The sequence below is a fragment of the Geotrypetes seraphini genome, chromosome 12 (assembly GCF_902459505.1).
Source record: "Geotrypetes seraphini chromosome 12, aGeoSer1.1, whole genome shotgun sequence".
Classification (NCBI taxonomy): Eukaryota; Metazoa; Chordata; class Amphibia; order Gymnophiona; family Dermophiidae; genus Geotrypetes; species Geotrypetes seraphini.
Genome location: NC_047095.1, coordinates 98713283 through 98733866, shown reverse-complemented (window position 1 = coordinate 98733866; position 20584 = coordinate 98713283). Strand labels below are relative to the sequence as shown.

The 20584-nt window shown below is 41.0% G+C and overlaps 1 protein-coding gene across 1 annotated transcript in view; it reads left to right on the top strand.

Moving 5' to 3' along the window:
- The window catches only part of LOC117346158 (vomeronasal type-2 receptor 26-like), a 65638-nt gene that overhangs the window by 20955 nt on the left and 24099 nt on the right, over positions 1–20584 (top strand). Inside the window, exon 3 of the mRNA XM_033915560.1 lies at positions 1786–1912. Coding sequence (XP_033771451.1) covers positions 1786–1912 — 127 coding nt within the window. The remainder of the gene's footprint in view (positions 1–1785; positions 1913–20584) is intronic.

Genomic DNA, 20584 nt, shown 5'->3' with positions numbered 1-20584 from the left:
AGTTACGTATTTTATGTTTTGGTTATTTTGTTTGGGTTTGCCCTGTTTCCAGTTGATTTTGAAGGTGTACTAGTAGTGGTCTGAGCTGAGGGTGCATGCCCATGTTCCATTTGTGGTGTGAATTTCTGGTGCGGTGGGTTGTTGGGACATGAAGGCTGCTATGTTGAGTTGGTAGCCCTTCTCATGGTTTGTGGTTCCAGGATTCTGTAGGATAGGGTTTTGAGGAATGACAGAAGACTTTCTGTTTGGTTGGAAGATTTGTCTTCTAGGTGTAGGTTCACATTGCCTAGGATTAGGTTGTATATTGATGTGAGGGAGTTTCTGAGTAAAAATTCTTCGAATTATGATTTTGCTCTGTTCCATTTTCCTGGTATTATGTTGCAAAGTAGGCAGGTTAGGGTTCCATTAATTTATTTGGCTGGGATAAGCAGCAAGAATTGCTATGGTATCTCTACAAAAACCAATTGTGGAGGGTGGGCTAAATTTTCCCAACTTTTATAGGTACCATCAAGCCTATAAATTCTTTGAATTCTGAGTTTATGTTCCATTTTCCTGGTGTTATGTAGCAAAATAGGCAGGTTAGGGTTCCTTTGAGTGTGGGGCCTGATACTTGGCTGGCAAGTAGATCTATGTGTGGGTTGAAGGTTTTGTCCTGTAGAGCTATATTTAGAGTATTTTTGGCCAGGATGGCTAGTCCTCCTCCTTGATTTTGGTTTCTGCATACTACTTGTATTTTGTTGCCTTGTGGGCAAACTTCCATTATTCTGGGGTCGGCGTCTGAGGTTAGCCATGTTTCTATAAGGAAGAAGCATCCTAGTTTTTCTGTTTCTATCTAGTCCTTTATGATCTCAGTTTTTGGGCCTGGGGATCTGATATTCATGTATGCACATTTTATTGATGTAAATTCTGTTTTAGTGTTGTGTGATGTTTTTGGATAGATGAGTGTTTTTATTTAGGGGGTGGGTTTGATCATGGGATGGTTTTGGGTGGCATTTGTAGGTCCTCTCCCCCAGGTCTGGGGGATGCTATGGTATATGCAGGTAGAGCATCAACCATGTTTATGATTTCTCCCTGCTGGGTGGTGGTTTTTATTGCTTGTTACTCTAACTAGAATTAGAGAGTTGTAGTTTCCTTTTGGTTTCTGGTTTGTTAAGATCAAGAGTAGTAGGGTGATGACCATTTGGGACCAATAGGGAGAGGAGGAGATAGTGAATGCTGTGGTTGAGCAGGCTGGATGGGTCATTTGGCCGTTATCTGCCATTATGTTTCTATGTTTTTGTGTTACATATTTTAGGAAACAAGGGGTATGTTAGGGAGCATGATGCTGTTTGTAGTTTTTTATGTATTTTGAAATCTGATGATTGTTGTGTCTTTTTTAATAATTAATACATTGTAATTTCATTACATTGTTTTTGTTTTTTTAATGTAATATATTCTGAATGTTCAATTATAGCGTACCATGAAATGTCCTTGGCTGTATATATTATGAAATAACTTAATTAATCTTTATAAAATTATCTCCCTGAAAGCTGTCACATCTGATGTGAGACTGCTCTAATCGGTGTATGTGCTAATAAGAACCAACACTTTTTGAGTAGTTTTACAAGTGCTTTCTTAAGCATAAAATATAATGTTACCGGGACAATTTAAAAATTACCCACAAATGACCTGTTTCTGATGCCCAAAGAAAATATCTGAAATGCTGATCAGAAAAGGAACATTCCATTTTAGAAATAACTGTCCAGTATGAAATGAAGTTACATAACCTGTTTTCTCAATCCTCAGACACCTCCACAGTTCAGATGCAATCCAAGATGCCATCCTGGGTACAGGAAATTACCCAAGAAAGGAAAGCTCATCTGCTGCTATGGCTGTATTCCATGTGCAGAGGGAGAGATCTCCAACCAAACTGGTGAGTGATATTAATGCAGGAAAAAAATGGGAACCAAAACCACAAAAACAAATACACAAAATAAGGAGTGGAATTGTCCTAATGAGACTGGTGAATACAAGCTGTTATGAAATGTTCTTTTCTTCATCCAATGGTTCAAATGGCTTTATTCATCCAATAACTCAGTGACTTGTTTCCAGGAGGCTGCTACTTTACCTGGATATAGGTTCAGGAGAAGTTCTACAGGATGACAACTCCTCTCTTACGCTGTAAGAGAAGAGTTTCTCGTCCTGATGTGTAAAAATTGGACACAAAACACTACAGACTTTAAACAAAATCTTCGAGATTTATTATAATAAAGGCAAAGTAAGTATCAAATTATAAAGCAATGTGTTCAATTTGAAGAGATATGGTAAATATCTTTTTTACTTTTTTTTTTCAAGTGTCCATTTAAAGTGTCCAATACTTAAGTGAAAGCTATTGTCATCAGAATGGGTAAAACTTAACTGTGGGTATTTAGGAAGCAGACTTGTTACAGCAGATACAGGTAGGTCCCATAGTTAAGTTTTACTCATTATGATGATAATAGCTTTCACTTAAGTATTGGACACTTTAAATGGACACTTGAAAAAAAAAAGAAAAAAGTAAAAAAGATATTTACCATATCTCTTCAAATTGAACACATTACTTTATAATATTGGACACTTTAAATGGACACTTGAAGAAAAATGAAAAAAAGTAAAAAAGATATTTACCAAAATGTAAATACCTTTCCACCAATTGTGGATGGTGCAATGATAGACTTTTACAAGGGTTATTGCCCCGGTTTGGTCACTTTCTCACCAAACATTGATTCTGAGCACCTTCGAGGTTTAAAGGCACTTTCATTTTGTTTTTTGTTCCCTTTTTTGTTTTTGTTTAGTCTATATATAAAGACAGTTTAACTGTTTTCTCCAAAATCTTTATCTTTCTCTTCCAAGATTATTTAAACAATGGTATATGGATTTACTTATGTCTTAGAAGTCACAAGTCAAAACTTTTGAACTTCCTTAGCATTAGCTAAAATGTAGCATCAGCAATTTAAACTTTTCAATCCTTAATTACAATTGCCTCAGACTGTGTCACTATAGATCTATCTGAGTCCCAAATCTTTAATAGACACCTTATTTTAATTCATTCTTAACCTCAATTTTCTGTGACATCTTATCCATTGCACCTGTAAGTTTCAGAAATTCCTCAACACTTGACATGTACATGTTTTGGCATAATCGGCCTGCTTCAGGAGTCTACAGATATATGCATATGTTAAAAGCATTAAGATGCATCAGATCACAAATAAAAACATATATATATATATATATAAAAGTCATTGAGTTATTGGATAAATAAAGCCATTTGAACCATTGGATGAATAAAAATACATTTTCATTAAAAAAAAAAAAGAGTCCTGGCAACTGCCATTGCCTTGTCACACTATTTCTATGCCTTTAGATCTTCAGTCACTATCACCTCAAGGTCTCTCTCTCTATATCCATGCATATCAGCCTCTCACTTCCCAACACATACAGCTCCTTCCAATTTCTAATCCCCAAATGCACTACTCTGTACTTCATTGCATTGAATTTTATTTATATAGTATTGTTATCACAGCTATAATTTACTATTAATGGTATTACCTTCCCTCTATTACTTTTAATATTATAGTGAAGTGCTCAGACCAAGTAACCAAAAATATAGTGATGTCACTACAATGAGGTTAACAAGGGGACCATCATCACCTTCACCTGTCCCCTGCCCTCCCTGGATGCCCACAAATATTTTCAGATAAACTTGATGTACTTATCTGCATAGGGAGGTAGTTGATTTTCGTTAATTCTTATTGATGACTATGTGCTAATAAAATTCATGTGCTCCGTTAAAATCCTAGAACTGTTCATTCATTCGTCCAATCCCGTCCCCCTGACTCGAGTTTCACCTCTTCATCAGGGAGGGACACTATTGAAAAAATCAAAGCCAAGTTCAAAATTCACAACTCAAACTACTTATAACATATTATAGTAAATCAAATTAACCCTGAGTACCAAATACTAAATGCCTATATACTCACTTAATCTTAGAACTCTTAAAAAACCTTTTATTACCTGGTAATGGCTCACTGAGACAAGACTCATTCAAAGCAACGGGCCAACTGGATCTATCTACTCTGCTTCTATTGCAATACCAGAGTTTTCACCCACGAGCACTGAGAAACAGTATTCCTACCGGGCAGTTTCTCCGTTTATGGAGAATCTGCTCGGAGGAATCGGATTTTGATAAAGAGGCCAATGAAATGTATACTAAGTTTACACAAAGGGGATATCCTGGGAAAATCGTTAGAAGAGCGTGGAAAAGAGCCAAAAATTGCCACCGACCCTGGTTAATGCTAAAAGATCAAAACAAAGAAAAAGAGCAGAATATTGTTTGTGTTATGCCGTACACCAACAATAGTAACGCCATAAAACACATCATATTAAAACATTGGGCAATACTTCAGTACCATCCAATATTACAGAATTTACCCAAGTTTGCCTTTTCAAGAGCAAAGAATCTTGGTGAACAATTAAAACATAATCTGTATAACCAGGGCACGAAGTCAAAGCCCTCCCATAAACCCTGCGGTAAGTGCAGGGTCTGCCGTTATGTATTGGAGGCTTCGTATGTGGAAATACCGTGTTCAGGTGGACGACATTTTATTTTGAACACAGGGACCAATTGTGAATCCAGGGGGGTGATCTATTACATTCAGTGCCCATGTAACAAAATATACATAGGCCAAACGATCCGTATGATCAAAACTTGGATCATAGAACATTTAAGTAACATCAGGACAAGTCGAATCTCCGACCCCTGGTTTCCCACTGACTGGAGCAGTCACACTCACTAGAAGATCTGAAATACACGGTATTGATTCAAATACACAATATTGAGGGTGATATATCCAAAGTATTAATTCAAAAAGAACAACGCTTCATATATAACTGGCAGACCCTGGTGCCAAAGGGTTTAAATTTAGATATAGACTGGCTAGCAGTTTAAAAGTTTGACATCTTTTCCGCATTTTCCATTGACTTCAGCTGCTTTTAGTGTTGATTTCCGGTTTTCATATTGGCAGCCTCTTCCGGTTGGCTTTCTTTAAAAGCTTAGAAGCAGAGTAGATAGATCCAGTTGGCCCGTTGCTTTGATGAGTCTTGTCTCAGTGAGCCATTACCAGGTAAAAAAGGTTTTTTAAGAGTTCTAAGATTAAGTGAGTATATAGGCATTTAGTATTTGGTACTCAGAAACAGCAGGGTTAATTTGATTTACTATAATATGTTATAAGTAGTTTGAGTTGTGAATTTTGAACTTGGCTTTGATTTTTTCAATAGTGTCCCTCCCTGATGAAGAGGTGAAACTCGAGTCGGGGGGACGGGATTGGACGAATGAATGAACAGTTCTAGGATTTTAATGGAGCACATGAATTTTATTAGCACACAGTCATCAATGAGAATTAACGAAAATCAACTACCTCCCTATTCAGATAAGTACATCAAGTTTATCTGAAAATATTTGTGGGCATCCAGGGAGGGCAGGGGATAGGTGAAGGCGATGATGGTCCCCTTGTTAACCTCATTGTAGTGACATCACTATATTTTTGGTTACTTGGTCTGAACACTTCACTATAATATTAAAAGTAATAGAGGGAAGGTAATACCATTAATAGTAAATTATAGCTGTGATAACAATACTATATATTAATTTTCATCACAGAATACTAAGATTTATCTCCCTATTAAGTAGGTGGATTGAATTTTATTTTCCAGATAGACCATTTCTCTAACTTTGGCAGATCCTTTTTCATGTTTTCCAAACTCTGTTACAAATCTTGGTATCATCCACAGAAAGGCAAACCTTTCCTTCTAACCCTTCAGCAATGTTGCTCACAAACATATTGAATAGGATTGGCCACATCACCGAACCTTATAGTCACCAAACCAGAGCACTATGGTTTTCAGTTTATTAAGTTTAAGGAAGTTCTTTGATGTCCAAGTACTCAGGTCTTCAATAATCTGTGTTAGGTGTTGTAGGCTGAGGTGATAGGCTCCGGAGTAATCTGAGGAAATACTTCTTTACAGAAAGGGTGGTAGATGCATGGAACAGTCTCCTGGAAGAGGTGGTGGAGATAGAGACTGTGTCTGAATTCAAGAGGGCCTGGGATAGGCACTTGGGATTCTCAGAGAGAGAAAGAGATAATGGTTACTGCGGATGGGCACTCTAGATGGGCCATTTGGTCTTTATCTACCATCATATTTCTATGTTTCTACAAAGTAGGAAGATATTGTCTGTGTATAAAAATGTATGAACTTAAGGGGAGGGGAATTTTCCCAATAGTCTTAAGTAAATGTTGAACAAGGAAGAAGACAGTGCAAAGCCCTGTGGTACTACACAAAAAGCATTCCATTTTTGGGACTTCTTATTTCCTTTTCTTACTTCATAGGTTCTATTTCCTAAGAATCCTGAAAACAATTTTTGAGCTGTTCCATATGTGCCTAGTTCACTCAACTTTAGAAGAAGTAGAGTGTGGTCCACTGTCTGAAATGTAGATGAAACCATGTTGACTTACTTATGTATATGTTATGTAATTTGATTCTTTATAACACTCTCTGCCATTTTGCCCAGCACTGATGTCAGGGTTGCCGGTCTATAATTTCATGGATATCCTGTGAAACCTTTTTTAAAAACTATGGGGTAGATACTAAAATCTGTTGTTTTTGATCATTTTTACATGTCACCCCCTTCCCACCCCTACAGTGTTTGTTCCCAGATAGTAAGTAATATGCATACCAAGTTTGGTTGAAATCTGTCCCTGTGTTTCAGAGTTATGCTGGAACATACATACATACATATACACTGTCACATCCGTGCTCTCTATGGACACCCTGAGCCGTCGGGTAGTGACACGATGTTTGCTACTGGCGTGGTCCCTTTAGAATTAGGGTGTCCTTTCAAGTTGGCCGCAACTAGGCAGATGCCTAACTAAGCTTACTCTCCAAGGGCTTTGAAGAAAACACATTTGTCAGAATGGCCTTGGTGCAAAAACATAAGTTTTTATTCGGCTACTGGCCTTAGAATCACTGTGCCACTCCAGGTTTTCCCTGGTAGCATGAACATAATACAAAACCAAAAAGAAAAAGTTCATTTCATTCACTATCACTCAGGAATCAGCTCTGAGCTTGCTTTGCAAATCATATACAATCATTTAGCTCTTCATAAGGCTTAGAGGTGAAACAGTTGGCAAAAATAACTTTTCACTGTAGAGCTACAGAGGAGACATTCATATTCATGCCTAAGAGACCTTCTGTGCTTTTCCTATAGAGTACTCACTCTCTCCAGCTGGGCTGGACTTTCCACACAGAAACGGAGCAGGCTTTATGCTGAGAGGATTAATCTCCTTTTCCTCAGAGGCATGCAGGCTAATTCAATTATCTAATTGCTATGGCAATCAATTCACAGCTGGGCTTTTGCACGGAGTCCTGAAACCAGGAACCTCAGGGTTTAACCTGGCTAAAATTACAGCCTAGCGTTTGGTTTAACTGTGCACATTTCCTGAAGAGGAGATTACTGTGCCTTTCACAAAGTCCAGCAAACTAGCATGTGAAAATTGTAGTACAGGATTATGTTCCTTGATAACTCCAACAGGCATTATCTCAATGAGGACACAGAAAAACACAGCCAGAAAGAAAAACCTTTTCACAGACCTTTTCCCAGTGTGTTCAGCTCTCCATTTCCTCTGGCCAGCTCTCCTCCACAGCACTACTTTCTTTTACCACCATTGGCTTTGGGGGAAGGAATTCTGTAGCCAAATTAACAGTCTGCTCCTCAGTCATCTCCCAGTCTGTGCTGAGGAACTGCCATGCAGGGTCTGATGCAGTCTCAGCCAGTGTTCCCTCTAAGCGGGCGGGTGTTGTGAGCAAACTTTTTTCACTGTGAGCTAAAAATATCGGGCGCCAGCAAGTTATGAGCCAAATAAATATGTTGCTTTCTACCACAGAACTTCCTTACGTTTGTATGGAATCTATCCCCTTTCAACTTTAGAGAGTGCCCTCTCGTTCTCCCTGCCTTAGCTACTAAGTCTATTCCCTTCAGTACCTTGAATGTTTCTATCATGTCCCCTCTCAATCTCCTCTGCTCAAGGGAGAAGAGGCCCAGTTTCTCTAATCTTTCGCTGTACGGCAACTCCTCCAGCCCCTTAACCATTTTAGTTGCTCTTCTCTGGATCCTTTCGAGTAGTACCGTGTCCTTCTTAAAGTACCAGTGCTGGACGCAGTACTCCAGGTGAGGGCGTACCATGGCCCGGTACAGCAGCATGATAACCTTCTCTGTCTCTTCAGTCCAGCATCTGCCCCTTCCATTCACTGTCTGTCTTTCCCTGCCATCTCTCCTCCTGCCCCCCCCACCCCCCAATTTGGTCTAGCATCCATCATCTTCCTTCTGTTCCCCTCATGGTCTGGCATCTCTATCCTTCCCTCCCCCCTGTGGTTTTTAGCATATCTCTCTTCTCATTTCCTCCACTCAGATCTGATCATTCTCTGCTCTCTCTTCCCTTTTCTTCTCTGGTCTTCCTTCTCTATTTTCTGCCTCCATCTAAATTAAATTCTTTCTTACTATTTAGTCCCGTTTCCCTCTTTTCACTGTGTCTACACACAGCTTGTCACCCCTTTCCCTCACCCCTCCATTATCTTACTATTTTCTTCCCCCTTTATTTATCTCCTCCTTCCATCCAGTATGTGTTCTTTCCCCACTTCCATTCAGCATCTGCTCTCCCTTCTCAACTGACATCCATCTGCCTTCTGCTCTCTCTCCCTTCTTCTCACTTCCATCATCTGTCCCCTTCTCTCTCTCTCTCATCTCCTCCATTCCATCATCTGCCCCTTCTCTCTCTCTCTCTCTCTCCCCCCCCCCAACTTCCATCATCTGCCCCCCTTCCCCTCACCTTTGTGGGTCACTTTTTTTCCCCTGAGGGTGGCTCATGTCACAGGGGAAGCTTTGGCCGAGCAGAACCGCTTGATTGACAGTGGAACTTACTTGATTGATGTCGATGCTGGGGCCCGTTGCCGTTTGAAGGAAAAAAAAAAAGGTGGAAAAAAGGAACCTGTAAAGGCGAGAGGAAGGGAAACCTCCAGGACAGCTGCTTTTTGCCCTTCTTCAGCGGCCCAAGAGTTCAGACCAGCAGCGGCAGCTGTGTATGCTTTTAACTTCGGCACAGAGCTGCCCCTAATCAATAGTTTAGCGCGGTTTCATGAGGCAGCCTCGGGGCCTTTGATAGCCGGCCCGCTTCGATGATGCGATGTGGGCCGGCCTAGCAAAGGCCCCGAGGCTGCCTTATGAAACCGCGCTAAACTATTGATTAGGGGCAGCTCTGTGCCGAAGTTAAAAGCATACACAGCTGCCGCTGCTGGTCTGGAGGTGCGGAGACAAGGCAGGAGGCAAACGCGGTGGAAGGCAGGAGTCCCGGCGAAGGCAGGAGTCCCGGCACAGCGACTGCAACAGGAAGTTGCAAGTCAGCTGACGCCGGCCTTTCGTTGTGGCGGGGACCGAATCCTTCGCGGACCGGCAAGATTTTGTTTGCGGACCGGCGGTTGAAGAACTGTGCTCTACACTGTGTGCGCTGTGACGAGAAACTTGTGCACTGCGAGGTAATATTTTGAGCGCCAGCGCACCCCAGCGCAGCTTAGCGGGAACACTGGTACTCAGCCCTGTCCTGCACTTCCTGCCTCTGCTCTCGTCTTGCTGTTTCTCCCAAGCCTCGTTCTCCTCCCCTTTGCTCTCTGACGAGCCTGGCTTTAAGCTGAAGTAAAGAACCTTGGCTTTGGATGGGGGAAGGGAATTCCTTCCTCAGCCTGTGCTGTTTCTCTGAGGGGAAAAAGCTTGTGAGCTTTCTGCCTTACAGGCACTGGACCATAGCAAGGCAGATTCTTCCTGCCTGGCTTTGGGACTACTTCAGGTAAGTCTAAGCTTTCCTTCTCTATTTCCATTTCTTCATCCTTACTCCCAGGGTAGTCATCTAACTTATTGTCTTGGGCACTGACCTGGTCAGCCCTTCTGCACCGGGGTTTGTATACTTTCCTATATTTCCCTGTGGCAAACTTTGGGAATGCAGTAGGTTTGTCACAACACAAATACATCTGATTTTATATATATAGACTAGCAGATTACCCGGCGTTGCATGGATATTTATTTATCACTAAATGTCCTACCCTCCACGTTTCACCTCCCACATCTCCTACCCTCCACATGTCCCACATGCCCCATCCATCACATGTCCCCCATCCCTCACATGTCCCCCCATCTCTCACATGTCCCACAGGAATGTCCCTCTCTATGGGGTTGAACTTGGACTTAAATGGCATCATGAGTGTCAGTATTCATCTCAGTGAGCCTGAAGACTATGGGTTACACACTAATATCTGTTGTTTTTGATAATTTTTATATTTTACCCTTTCCCACTCCCACAGTATTAAACCCAGATACTTTTCCCCAGATAGTAAGTCATATGTATACCAAGTTTGGTTGAAATCTCTCCATGCGTTTCAGTTATGCTGAGCATTCATCTCAGTGAGCCCGAAAACACTATGGGGAAGCCACCAAAATCTGTTGTTTTCTATCATTTTTACACATCACCCCTTCCCACCTCTACAGTATCTTTCCCTAGATAGTAAGTCTTATATATACCAAATATGGTTGAAATCTCTCCATGTGTTTGTGGATTTGACACTAATATCTGTCATTTTCAATGTAATCCCCTTTCCACCCCTTCCCCCACCCACATCACCCCTTCCCTCTCCCCACAGTATTTTCACCCAGATAGTAAGTCGAATGTATACCAAGTTTGGTTGAAATCTTTCCATGTGTATCAGAGTTATGCTGAGTATTCATCTCATGAAGCCCAAAACCACCGTGGGGTAGACACTAAAATGTCATTTTCAATAATTTTTACATGTCACCCCTTCTCACCCCCACAGTATTTCCCCCCAGTTTTCCCAAAGTTTGGTTGAAATTTCTTCATGTGTTTATGGATTAGACACTAATATTTGTCATTTCCGATGTTACCCCTTCCCCCACCCACATTATTTGTGCCCAGATAGTAAGTCTTATGTATACCAAGTTTGGTTGAAAACTCACCATGCATTTCAGAGTTATGCTGAGTATTTATCTCAGCAAGCCTGAAATCACTATGAAGTAGACACTAAAATCTGTCATTTTCAATAATTTTTATGTCAACCCCACAGTATTTTCCCCAGATAGAAAGTCATACGTGAACCAAGTTTGGTTGAAATCTCTTCATGCGTTTATGGATTAGACACTAATATCTGATGTTTTTTATGTCACCCCCTTCCTCCTCCCCACATTATTTGTGTCCAGATAGTAAGTCTTTTGTATACCAAGTTTGGTTGAAATCTGTTCATGCGTTTATGGATTAGAAACTAATATCTGATGTTTTTGATGTCACCCTCTCCCCCCACCCACGTCACCCCATCCCCCATCCCCACAATATTTGTCCTGAAATAGTAAGTCATATGTGTACCAAATTTGGTTGAAATCTCTCCATGTGTTTCAGAGTTATGCTGATTATCCATCTCAGTGAACCCAAAAACACTGTGGGGTAGACACTAAAATCTGTCATTTTCTATAGTTTTTATATGTCACCCCTTTCCACCCCCACAGTGTTTGTCCCTAGATAGTAAGTAATGTGTATGCCAAGTTTGACTGAAATCTGTCCATGCATTTCAGAGTTATGCTGGAACATACACACAAATTAAATCACCGTCATTGAAGACATTATCTTTAATTGCTTGGTCCCAGATCCTCAGAGACAACACACTAGGCTCAAACTTTTCATATACCTAGTGACTGACATGTCACTTCGTCACTGGATCAAAGTAATATATGTGCCATTCTTTTAAATCTTAACTTATTCATAAATATTCACTATACTTTTTAATAAATATTGTACTTAGCTTTGTGGTCACTTTATGGATTAGTATTTGAGAGCAAGGAGGATTTGTTTCTGCCACCCTGCCTGCTCCCATCGATATCGGCGACCCGCACTGAGACCAATGACCCATAGGGCTCCAAGGCCGCCTGCTTTCCTGCTGGCCAGGCGTGTGAATGCACTCCGTCCCCCAGAAGCTGCCGGGAACTCTTAAATTCACATCAGCTGAATGGCGTGCTGCCGTTCGGCACGCCGGCTAAGGCCCCCTTTGTGAAGCGACTGGCTGAAGTAACAGAAGATCTAAAGTCAGGACTAGAAGTCTGGACATTTGTTCCAGTGGTTTGTTCTTTATTATCTGGATTTGGCCTCGCAGACCGGACTTTTAGACTGATAAGTATTTTGAACTCTTTCCTTTTAGGTAAGGCTGTCAGGAACTCTACTTCATGATAAGATCGGTTTGATAGATTTAAATTTGTTGTTATATATGAATTTATGATGGAAATTAAGCTCCGATGGTTAGGTATCTAAGTTTTGAAGTTATCTTAGAATTTCTGTTTTGAAATCTTTATTCATTTCAAATCTTAAATCATGTACAGTAAATACATATCATAAGTTAACTTTCAAAAACACCTGTCATCTTATAATTAATCCTTATAAAATAAAATAATATCTCCCTCCCTTATACATTTATAAAGATGATTTATTCAAGATATACTCAAAAATACCCTCCCCCCACCCCCCCTTAATGTCTTAAACTTTATTATTCAGGGAAGAATAATTTTTAATCTTTACAATAATCTATAAATGGCCTCCACACCTCTTGAAATTTGTTAAAACTCCCTTTTTGGACAGCTAATGCCCTTTCCATTTTATATATATTTAAGACTTGACTAAAACACAAGTCTGTACCAACCCAAACTAGGTGATATAGAGAGGTAATACGGGTCTCAAGCGCTCACAGTTATAAACCCAACATTCTTTTCAAGGCTAGTACCTACAAAGTGAGCTATCATCGGTCCCATACACTCTCTTCTTAGGTGATATCTATGAATTTTATACTTTTAAATAGTTTAGTGATCTTGTTTAGTGATCTTAATTTCTTATGCAATACTCTCCCATTATGGTATATAATCATGAAGTACTTAGCTTCAACGTATATGCTTAACGACGGAAAATCTCCATTTCGCTCCTATCACTTTTAAAAGGGCTTCATCAGGGAAAGCGCCGAAAGTAGCACTGTTCGCACCACTGGCGCTGCACAGTCAAATTGACCTGTTTAATGAGGAGTCTGCAAATTTCAGAGACACTATATAACTGAAGTGTCAAGCTCTGTCTTGGAGCCAGATCGAATCATTAAATTTAAATCCTGGGAGAGCGTCTGATGTCATTTCCGGTTTGTTGCCATATGCCATATGATTTCTAACAGGGAATTAATTTGATTCCAAATTGATTTCCAAAATTCGAATATATAAGGACAATAGAATAATACATGATCTAAAGTCCCTGCTTCAATATGACAATGCCAGCATCTATCAGATTTAGAGCTATCTAATTTTTTTAAATGAACAGGGGTCCAGAAAGCTCTATGTAGCAAGAAAAACCATGCTTGTCTCATAGAAGCAGACATTGTACATCTCATCCTCCAAGACCAAATACATGGCCATTGAGATGCCATAATTTCGTACTTAATCTCAATGCTCCAAATGTCTCTAAGACCATTCCTTGGGTTTTTGTTTTTTTTTTTTCCAATAATCCAGATAATAATTTGTACCACTGTGCAGCCTGGTGACCCAGAAAGTCAACCTAAAAGCATAGGAATTCTAAACTATATTGAGTATTAAGATTTTTCCATTCAGGGAACCCCGCCTGAATGGCCTGCTTCAGCTGCAGCCATTTATAACTTTGTGAATTATTCAAGCCAAATTTTTGCTGTAACTGTGAAAAATCAAGCAGTTTACCATTAGACATTACATCATCAAGAGTACCGTATTTTCACGCATATAACGCGCGCGTTATACGCGTTTTTACCTACCGCGCATACCCCTCGCGCGTTATATGCGTGAGCGCGGTATACGAAAGTTTTCAAACATAGTTCCCACCCCGCCCGACGCCCGATTCACCCCCCCAGCAGGACCACTCGCACCCCCACCCCGAACGACCACTCGCACGCGCTCCCACCCGCACCCGCATCCACGATCGGAGCAAGAGGGAGCCCAAGCCCTCTTGCCCGGCCGACTCCCCGACGTCCGATACATCCCCCCCCCCCGGCAGGACCACTCGCACCCCCACCCCGAAGGACCGCCGACTTCCCGACAATATCGGGCCAGAAGGGAGCCCAAACCCTCCTGGCCACGGCGACCCCCTAACCCCACCCCGCACTACATTACGGGCAGGAGGGATCCCAGGCCCTCCTGCCCTCGACGCAAACCCCCCTCCCCCCCAACGACCGTCCCCCCCCAAGAACCTCCGACCGCCCCCCAGCCGACCCGCGACCCCCCTGGCCGACCCCCACGACCCCCCCACCCCCCTTCCCCGTACCTTTGGAAGTTGGCCGGACAGACGGGAGCCAAACCCGCCTGTCCGGCAGGCAGCCAACGAAGGAATGAGGCCGGATTGGCCCATCCGTCCTAAAGCTCCGCCTACTGGTGGGGCCTAAGGCGCGTGGGCCAATCAGAATAGGCCCTGGAGCCTTAGGTCCCACCTGGGGGCGCGGCCTGAGGCACATGGTCGGGTTGGGCCCATGTGCCTCAGGCCGCGCCCCCAGGTGGGACCTAAGGCTCCAGGGCCTATTCTGATTGGCCCACGCGCCTTAGGCCCCACCAGTAGGCGGAGCTTTAGGACGGATGGGCCAATCCGGCCTCATTCCTTCGTTGGCTGCCTGCCGGACAGGCGGGTTTGGCTCCCGTCTGTCCGGCCAACTTCCAAAGGTACGGGGAAGGGGGGTGGGGGGGTCGTGGGGGTCGGCCAGGGGGGGTCGCGGGTCGGCTGGGGGGGAGGGGGGTTTGCGTCGAGGGCAGGAGGGCCTGGGATCCCTCCTGCCCGTAATGTAGTGCGGGGTGGGGTTAGGGGGTCGCCGTGGCCAGGAGGGTTTGGGCTCCCTTCTGGCCCAACTACCAAAGGTACGGGGAAGGGGGGTGGGGGGGTCGTGGGGGTCGCCAGGGGGGGTCGCGGGTCGGCTGGGGGAGCGGTCGGAGGTTCTTGGGGGGGGCGGTCGTTGGGGGGGAGGGGGGTTTGCGTCGAGGGCAGGAGGGCCTGGGATCCCTCCTGCCCGTAATGTAGTGCGGGGTGGGGGTAGGGGGTCGCCGTGGCCAGGAGGGTTTGGGCTCCCTCCTGGCCCGATATTGTCGGGGAGTCGGCGGTCCTTCGGGGTGGGGGTGCGAATGGTCCTGCCGGGGGGGGGGATGAATCGGACGTCGGGGGGGGGGGTGAACGGAGAGTCGGGACAGCGCACGGAGAGGCGGGGCAGTGCACGGAAGTCAGGGGGGTGAACGGAGAGTCGGGACAGCGCACGGAAAGTCAGGGCAGTGCACGGAAGTCAGGGGGGGTGAACGGAGAGTCGGGACAGCGCACGGAAAGTCAGGGCAGTGCATGGAAGTCAGGGGGGGGTGAACGGAGAGTCGGGACAGCGCACGGAGAGGCGGGGCAGTGCACGGAAGTCAGGGGGGTGAACGGAGAGTCGGGACAGCGCACGGAGAGGCGGGGCAGTGCACGGAAGTCAGGGGGGTGAACGGAGAGTCGGGCAGCATGCGCGGTATAATCGTGAGCGCGTTATACCAAAGTTTTTGTGCTTATCATCGTGATTTCTGCGCGCTATACACGTGTGCGCGTTTTATACGGGTGCGTGTTATTTGCGTGAAAATACGGTACATATTACTCCTATTATCCATTGCTTCCAGATAAGCTTAAATCCGCCAATTTGAATCTTGGAGTTAAGCCATATTGTTTGATTTGTCAATTTATGAATTGGATTAGAAGTTAAATTATCTATCTATTTTGAAGTTTTCCAAGTATCAATTAATATTTTATTTTCTTTGTACAACCTAGGCATTTTAGTACTAATAATATGACACAGCCTTATAGGAGACATAAGTTGCCATTCCAATCTTAACCAATCTGGTAATTTTTCCATGAGTTCTGGGAGGACCCAATACATACCTTGGCGTATTATATAGGATTGATGATACCTATATAAATTTTGAAAATTTACCCCTCCCTCTGTAATTGATTTTTGTAAAGTCACTAAGGCAACTCTAGCCACTTTACCCTGCCAAATAAATTTTGTAAGAATACTATTTATTTTTTTTGTAAAAAGACCCCTGAAAAAACACTGGTATCATTCCCAGTTGGTAACAAACCACAGGTGAAATCATCATTTTAACTGTTTGAACTCTTCCCCACCATGAAATATGTAAAGGATTCCATTCCTCACATAATTCTGTAACCTTCTGTAAGATATATTTTTCATTTATTTTTATTGTTTCTTCTAATGTATTTTTAATCCAAATACCTAAATATTTTATTCCTTCTTCTTTCCAGACAAATGAAAATGTATCAGATAATCCTGTTGTACAATAAACATTAAGTGGAAGGACTTCTGATTTACTTCAATTTATTTTATACCCGGAAAATTTTCCAAAATCATTAATCAAATTAAGTACATTTGGAATCGTCGTTTCAGGATTCCTCAGAGCAAAATATCATCCACATAAGCAGAGACCTTATATTCCTGATCTCTATGAGGAATACCCTGAATCTCCTTTGATTGCTGAATTGCTAATAATAAGGGATCTAATACAATATCAAAAAGCAAAGGAGATAGCAGACAACCTTGTCTAACCCCTTCTGCAAATTGAATCTCTCTGAAAACTTATTATTAATATATAATCTTGCAGTAGGGGAGCTATCTAGCATTTGAATCATTTGTATGAATCCTGAACCAATTCCAAACCATTCCATTGCTTGATACATAAAGCATCTAACGAAATACAAAAAGCTGGATCCATAATATCTTTGGCAAATTTAACATATGTAAGGCAAATCTGGTGTTGTTAGAAGAATTTTATGAGCTACAAATCCAGTCTGATGCATTCCAGTGAAGTGGGGGAGAGCCTTAGCCAATCGCAAAGCTAATATTTTAGCCAGTATTTTCCCATCTACATTTATTAAAGAAATAGGTCTGTAGTTTGAAACCAATATGGGATCTTTATTTGGCTTTGGTAAAACTATAGTAACCGAATCTGCCATAGTTCCTTTTATACTGCCATTATTTAATTGTGTTTGATATAAGTAGTATAAAAATTTAACAGATAAGGTAATATTGTAATTTGAAAAGATTTGTAGAAATCTACTGTAAAACCATCCCCACTTGGAGCGGATCCAACTCTAAGGGACCCCAATGCTGTTTGTAATTCTTATAGTGATATAGGCTTCTCCAAGCTTTCTTTTATATGATCAGGAATTTTTGGTCCTTTAATTAATTTTAAAAATTCTAATCCATCTTTTTCCTTGTCCGAATAAGGCTCAGAAGAATACAGGGATTTATAGAATTTCAAAAATTGTTTTATAATTTCATCCGTTTGAGAAGATGCATTCCCTTTTTCAGCTTTTACCATCCCTATTTTTACTTTTCGTTTTTTCACTTTTAAATAATTTGCCAATAATCTTCCCATCTTATTCGAATTTCCATAATACATTGTTGAGAGAATAAGTCTCTTCTTACCATTTTAGAAGAAATTTCATTATATTTTCCTTTAATTTTTAATAATTCTTATAAAGTAGAATTATCCCAATTATTAATTAAGTGTGATTCTAATCTCTTTATTTCTTGTTCCAAATTGGAAAATTGTTTTTTAATTTGTTTTTTGGTAAATGTTGAAAAGGAAATAATTTGTCCATTAATGGTAGCCTTGAATGCATCCCAAATTGTTTCTATAGAGACATCTTCAGTAATATTAAATTGAAAGTATTCATTAATTTTTGACTGAATTCTCTCAATAAAATTTGAATCTGCAAGCAATGTATTATCAAAACTTCATATTGATTTATTATTCATTTGATCAATTAAATTTATTTTGATCCATACTCCACCATGATCAGATAGAATGATTGGATCAATAGAAGCTTGTGTTAAATGTTAAACTAAGGAATCTGAAACAAATACATAATCTATTCTAGAGAAAGATTTATGGACCTGGGAACAAAAAGAAAATTCCCAATCATTAAAATGAAATATTCACCATATATCATGCAAAACACAATTTTGTATCAAATTATCTAACCCTAATGACTTCATACATCTACTAGGTTTTTTATCCAAAATTGGATCTATAACAGCATTGAAATCCCCAGCCACAACTAAATTAGAAGCAGCCAGTGGTATTAATAATTGAAGATTTTTTTTAAATTCCATTTGATTTGAATTAGGTGCACATACATTGAACAGTGCCAAGGTAGTATTTCCCATTATCATGTCTATATGGACCCATCTTCCTGACGGGTCTGCATTTTTCATTTTAAATGAGGCATTACACTTTTTATGAATTAGAATTGCTACCCCTGCTTTTTTTCCAATAGCTGGCGCAAAAAAACAATGCTTTATCCAACCACATTTTAATTTTTTAGATTCAATAGCAGACAGGTGAGTTTCTTGGATAAAACAAATGTCACAATTCTATTGTTTTAGGAAAAGAAGTGTTTTTTTTCCTTTTAATAGGATGGTTGAGGCCATTTACATTGAGTGAATATATTTTAACCTCCATTAAGAAAATGATTACTAAATTCATATATCTGAACAAATAATCTATTATGTTGTAACCTTTTCATTAACATTCCTTTCTTCCCATTTTTTCCTCTTTCCTCTTCCCTTAAATTAATATTTAACTTCATACTTAATAACTCCCCATAACCCAACTCTATTCATACCCACACTCCCTCCCACACAAACTTATGAAAACTTGAAAACATCAAAACAGGCAAGTTTATAACATCCCTCCCTTAATAGAAATTAAATAAATTATATAAGGTTTTCCATTCCATATTAATCAATATTTGATATATAAATGTAACTTTAAAATATAATTATATCTTGATATATTAATTCAATATTCTTAAAAGTTATATAAATATAATTCATTTTTTGGTTTGACCCTTCAGAGGTGCAGTCTCTTTTCCTTGCTTACTTAAGGCTGACCTCCCATTAGAGCATGAATCTTGAGAAGCGTCTGCAGGAGGGATTGTAGCAACATACTCTTCTTTTTTAGATCCCTCCTGACTTGGCCATGGTGAGATTAGATGTTTAAAGGACTGATACATATGGGTCCTAAAAGACTGGCACAAACCCACTGGATCATTTTATCCGGAAGAGACATGAACAAAATCCAATATGACTACGGATGTGTTGGAAAGCACTGACAGATTACCACCTCGGGTCAATGCCTTAGGTCAAAGCCGACCAAGATTTATAGATTTTCTTAAAGACCACATTAAAATTCCTCTAATTCTGGACTTGTTCTCTCCTCTTCTGCAACAATTGGAGCAGCTTCCTCAATAGGTACCAGGAACTCCTTAATTCTCTTTTCTTCCTGATAACATTAGTAATTCCTCTGCACAGCTTCACGTGCCACCTGGCCCTTCATCAAGTAAATGAACGACAAAATCTCAGAGTGGCTCTTCTGCAGGAACAGCGTCTGCAGCGCCTGGACAAATATCATCTTGTGCTGCCTCCGTTCCGTCAGGGCCTTTAGCAGCAGCAACTTTTTCCTTGAGTTTCCAGGGAGCGTCTCTCACACGGAAGCCGTTCTCCTCGCAGCGCAGAGGCGCGCTATGGGTCTTCATGGAACTTCATGTTGCCCGTAGGTGGAGGGAGTAAAAGCTGTAATCAAAAAACTTCACGGGGCCCAGTCCAGGATTTACATTACCTTAGAAACCTAGATCCAGCGGTATTTATAGCCATTTAATATTATACTTAAATTAAGTCTTTTATGGGCATCTTCACTGCCTTCATCTGTATTCATATCTCCTGTATAAAAGACTCATCATGGCTATATTCACCCGGTAACAAAACCTCCCCAGAAACAGGAAATTAGAGGTCAGAGGCTTTACAACTAGCCACCTACGATCTTCCATTCTCTAAAACTCCACTGTTCCTGCCTTCAACTCCACAACCCCCACAGCCACGACGAATCCTTCATCACACAAATCATTATGCACTCTTATTCTCCACATTCGATGATCTGTGAGCATCACCCATTCAACATTTCTTTTCACAGTCCTCCAAACTCTTCTTCAGACCTAACCCACTCAGCATTTGCAGTTGCTTCTATTTCCAACAGCCCTACTCTATCATAATTGCTGCACTAGAACCAAGCACCTCCAAAGTTCCATTCTAGAGTATTCCAGACTTCAGCAATTACATTTTAGCATATGAAAAGTCTTTTATTTCAAAGAAAGTATGAATTATAAAAATTCTAAATCAGTTAACAGTTATTTTTCCTGGCAGCCATTTAGATCATAAAAATAATAATTAAAACAAAATATAACTAATTTCCTTTTTCAAATTATTCATGTTCTAGTCAATAGATGTGTATCATTTTATATTTCCTCATTAGTTATTCCATTGGTATTTCTTGAGCTGAAATAAAGTCTTTAAGCTTTTCAGGATCTTGGAATATATAAAGTTTATCTTT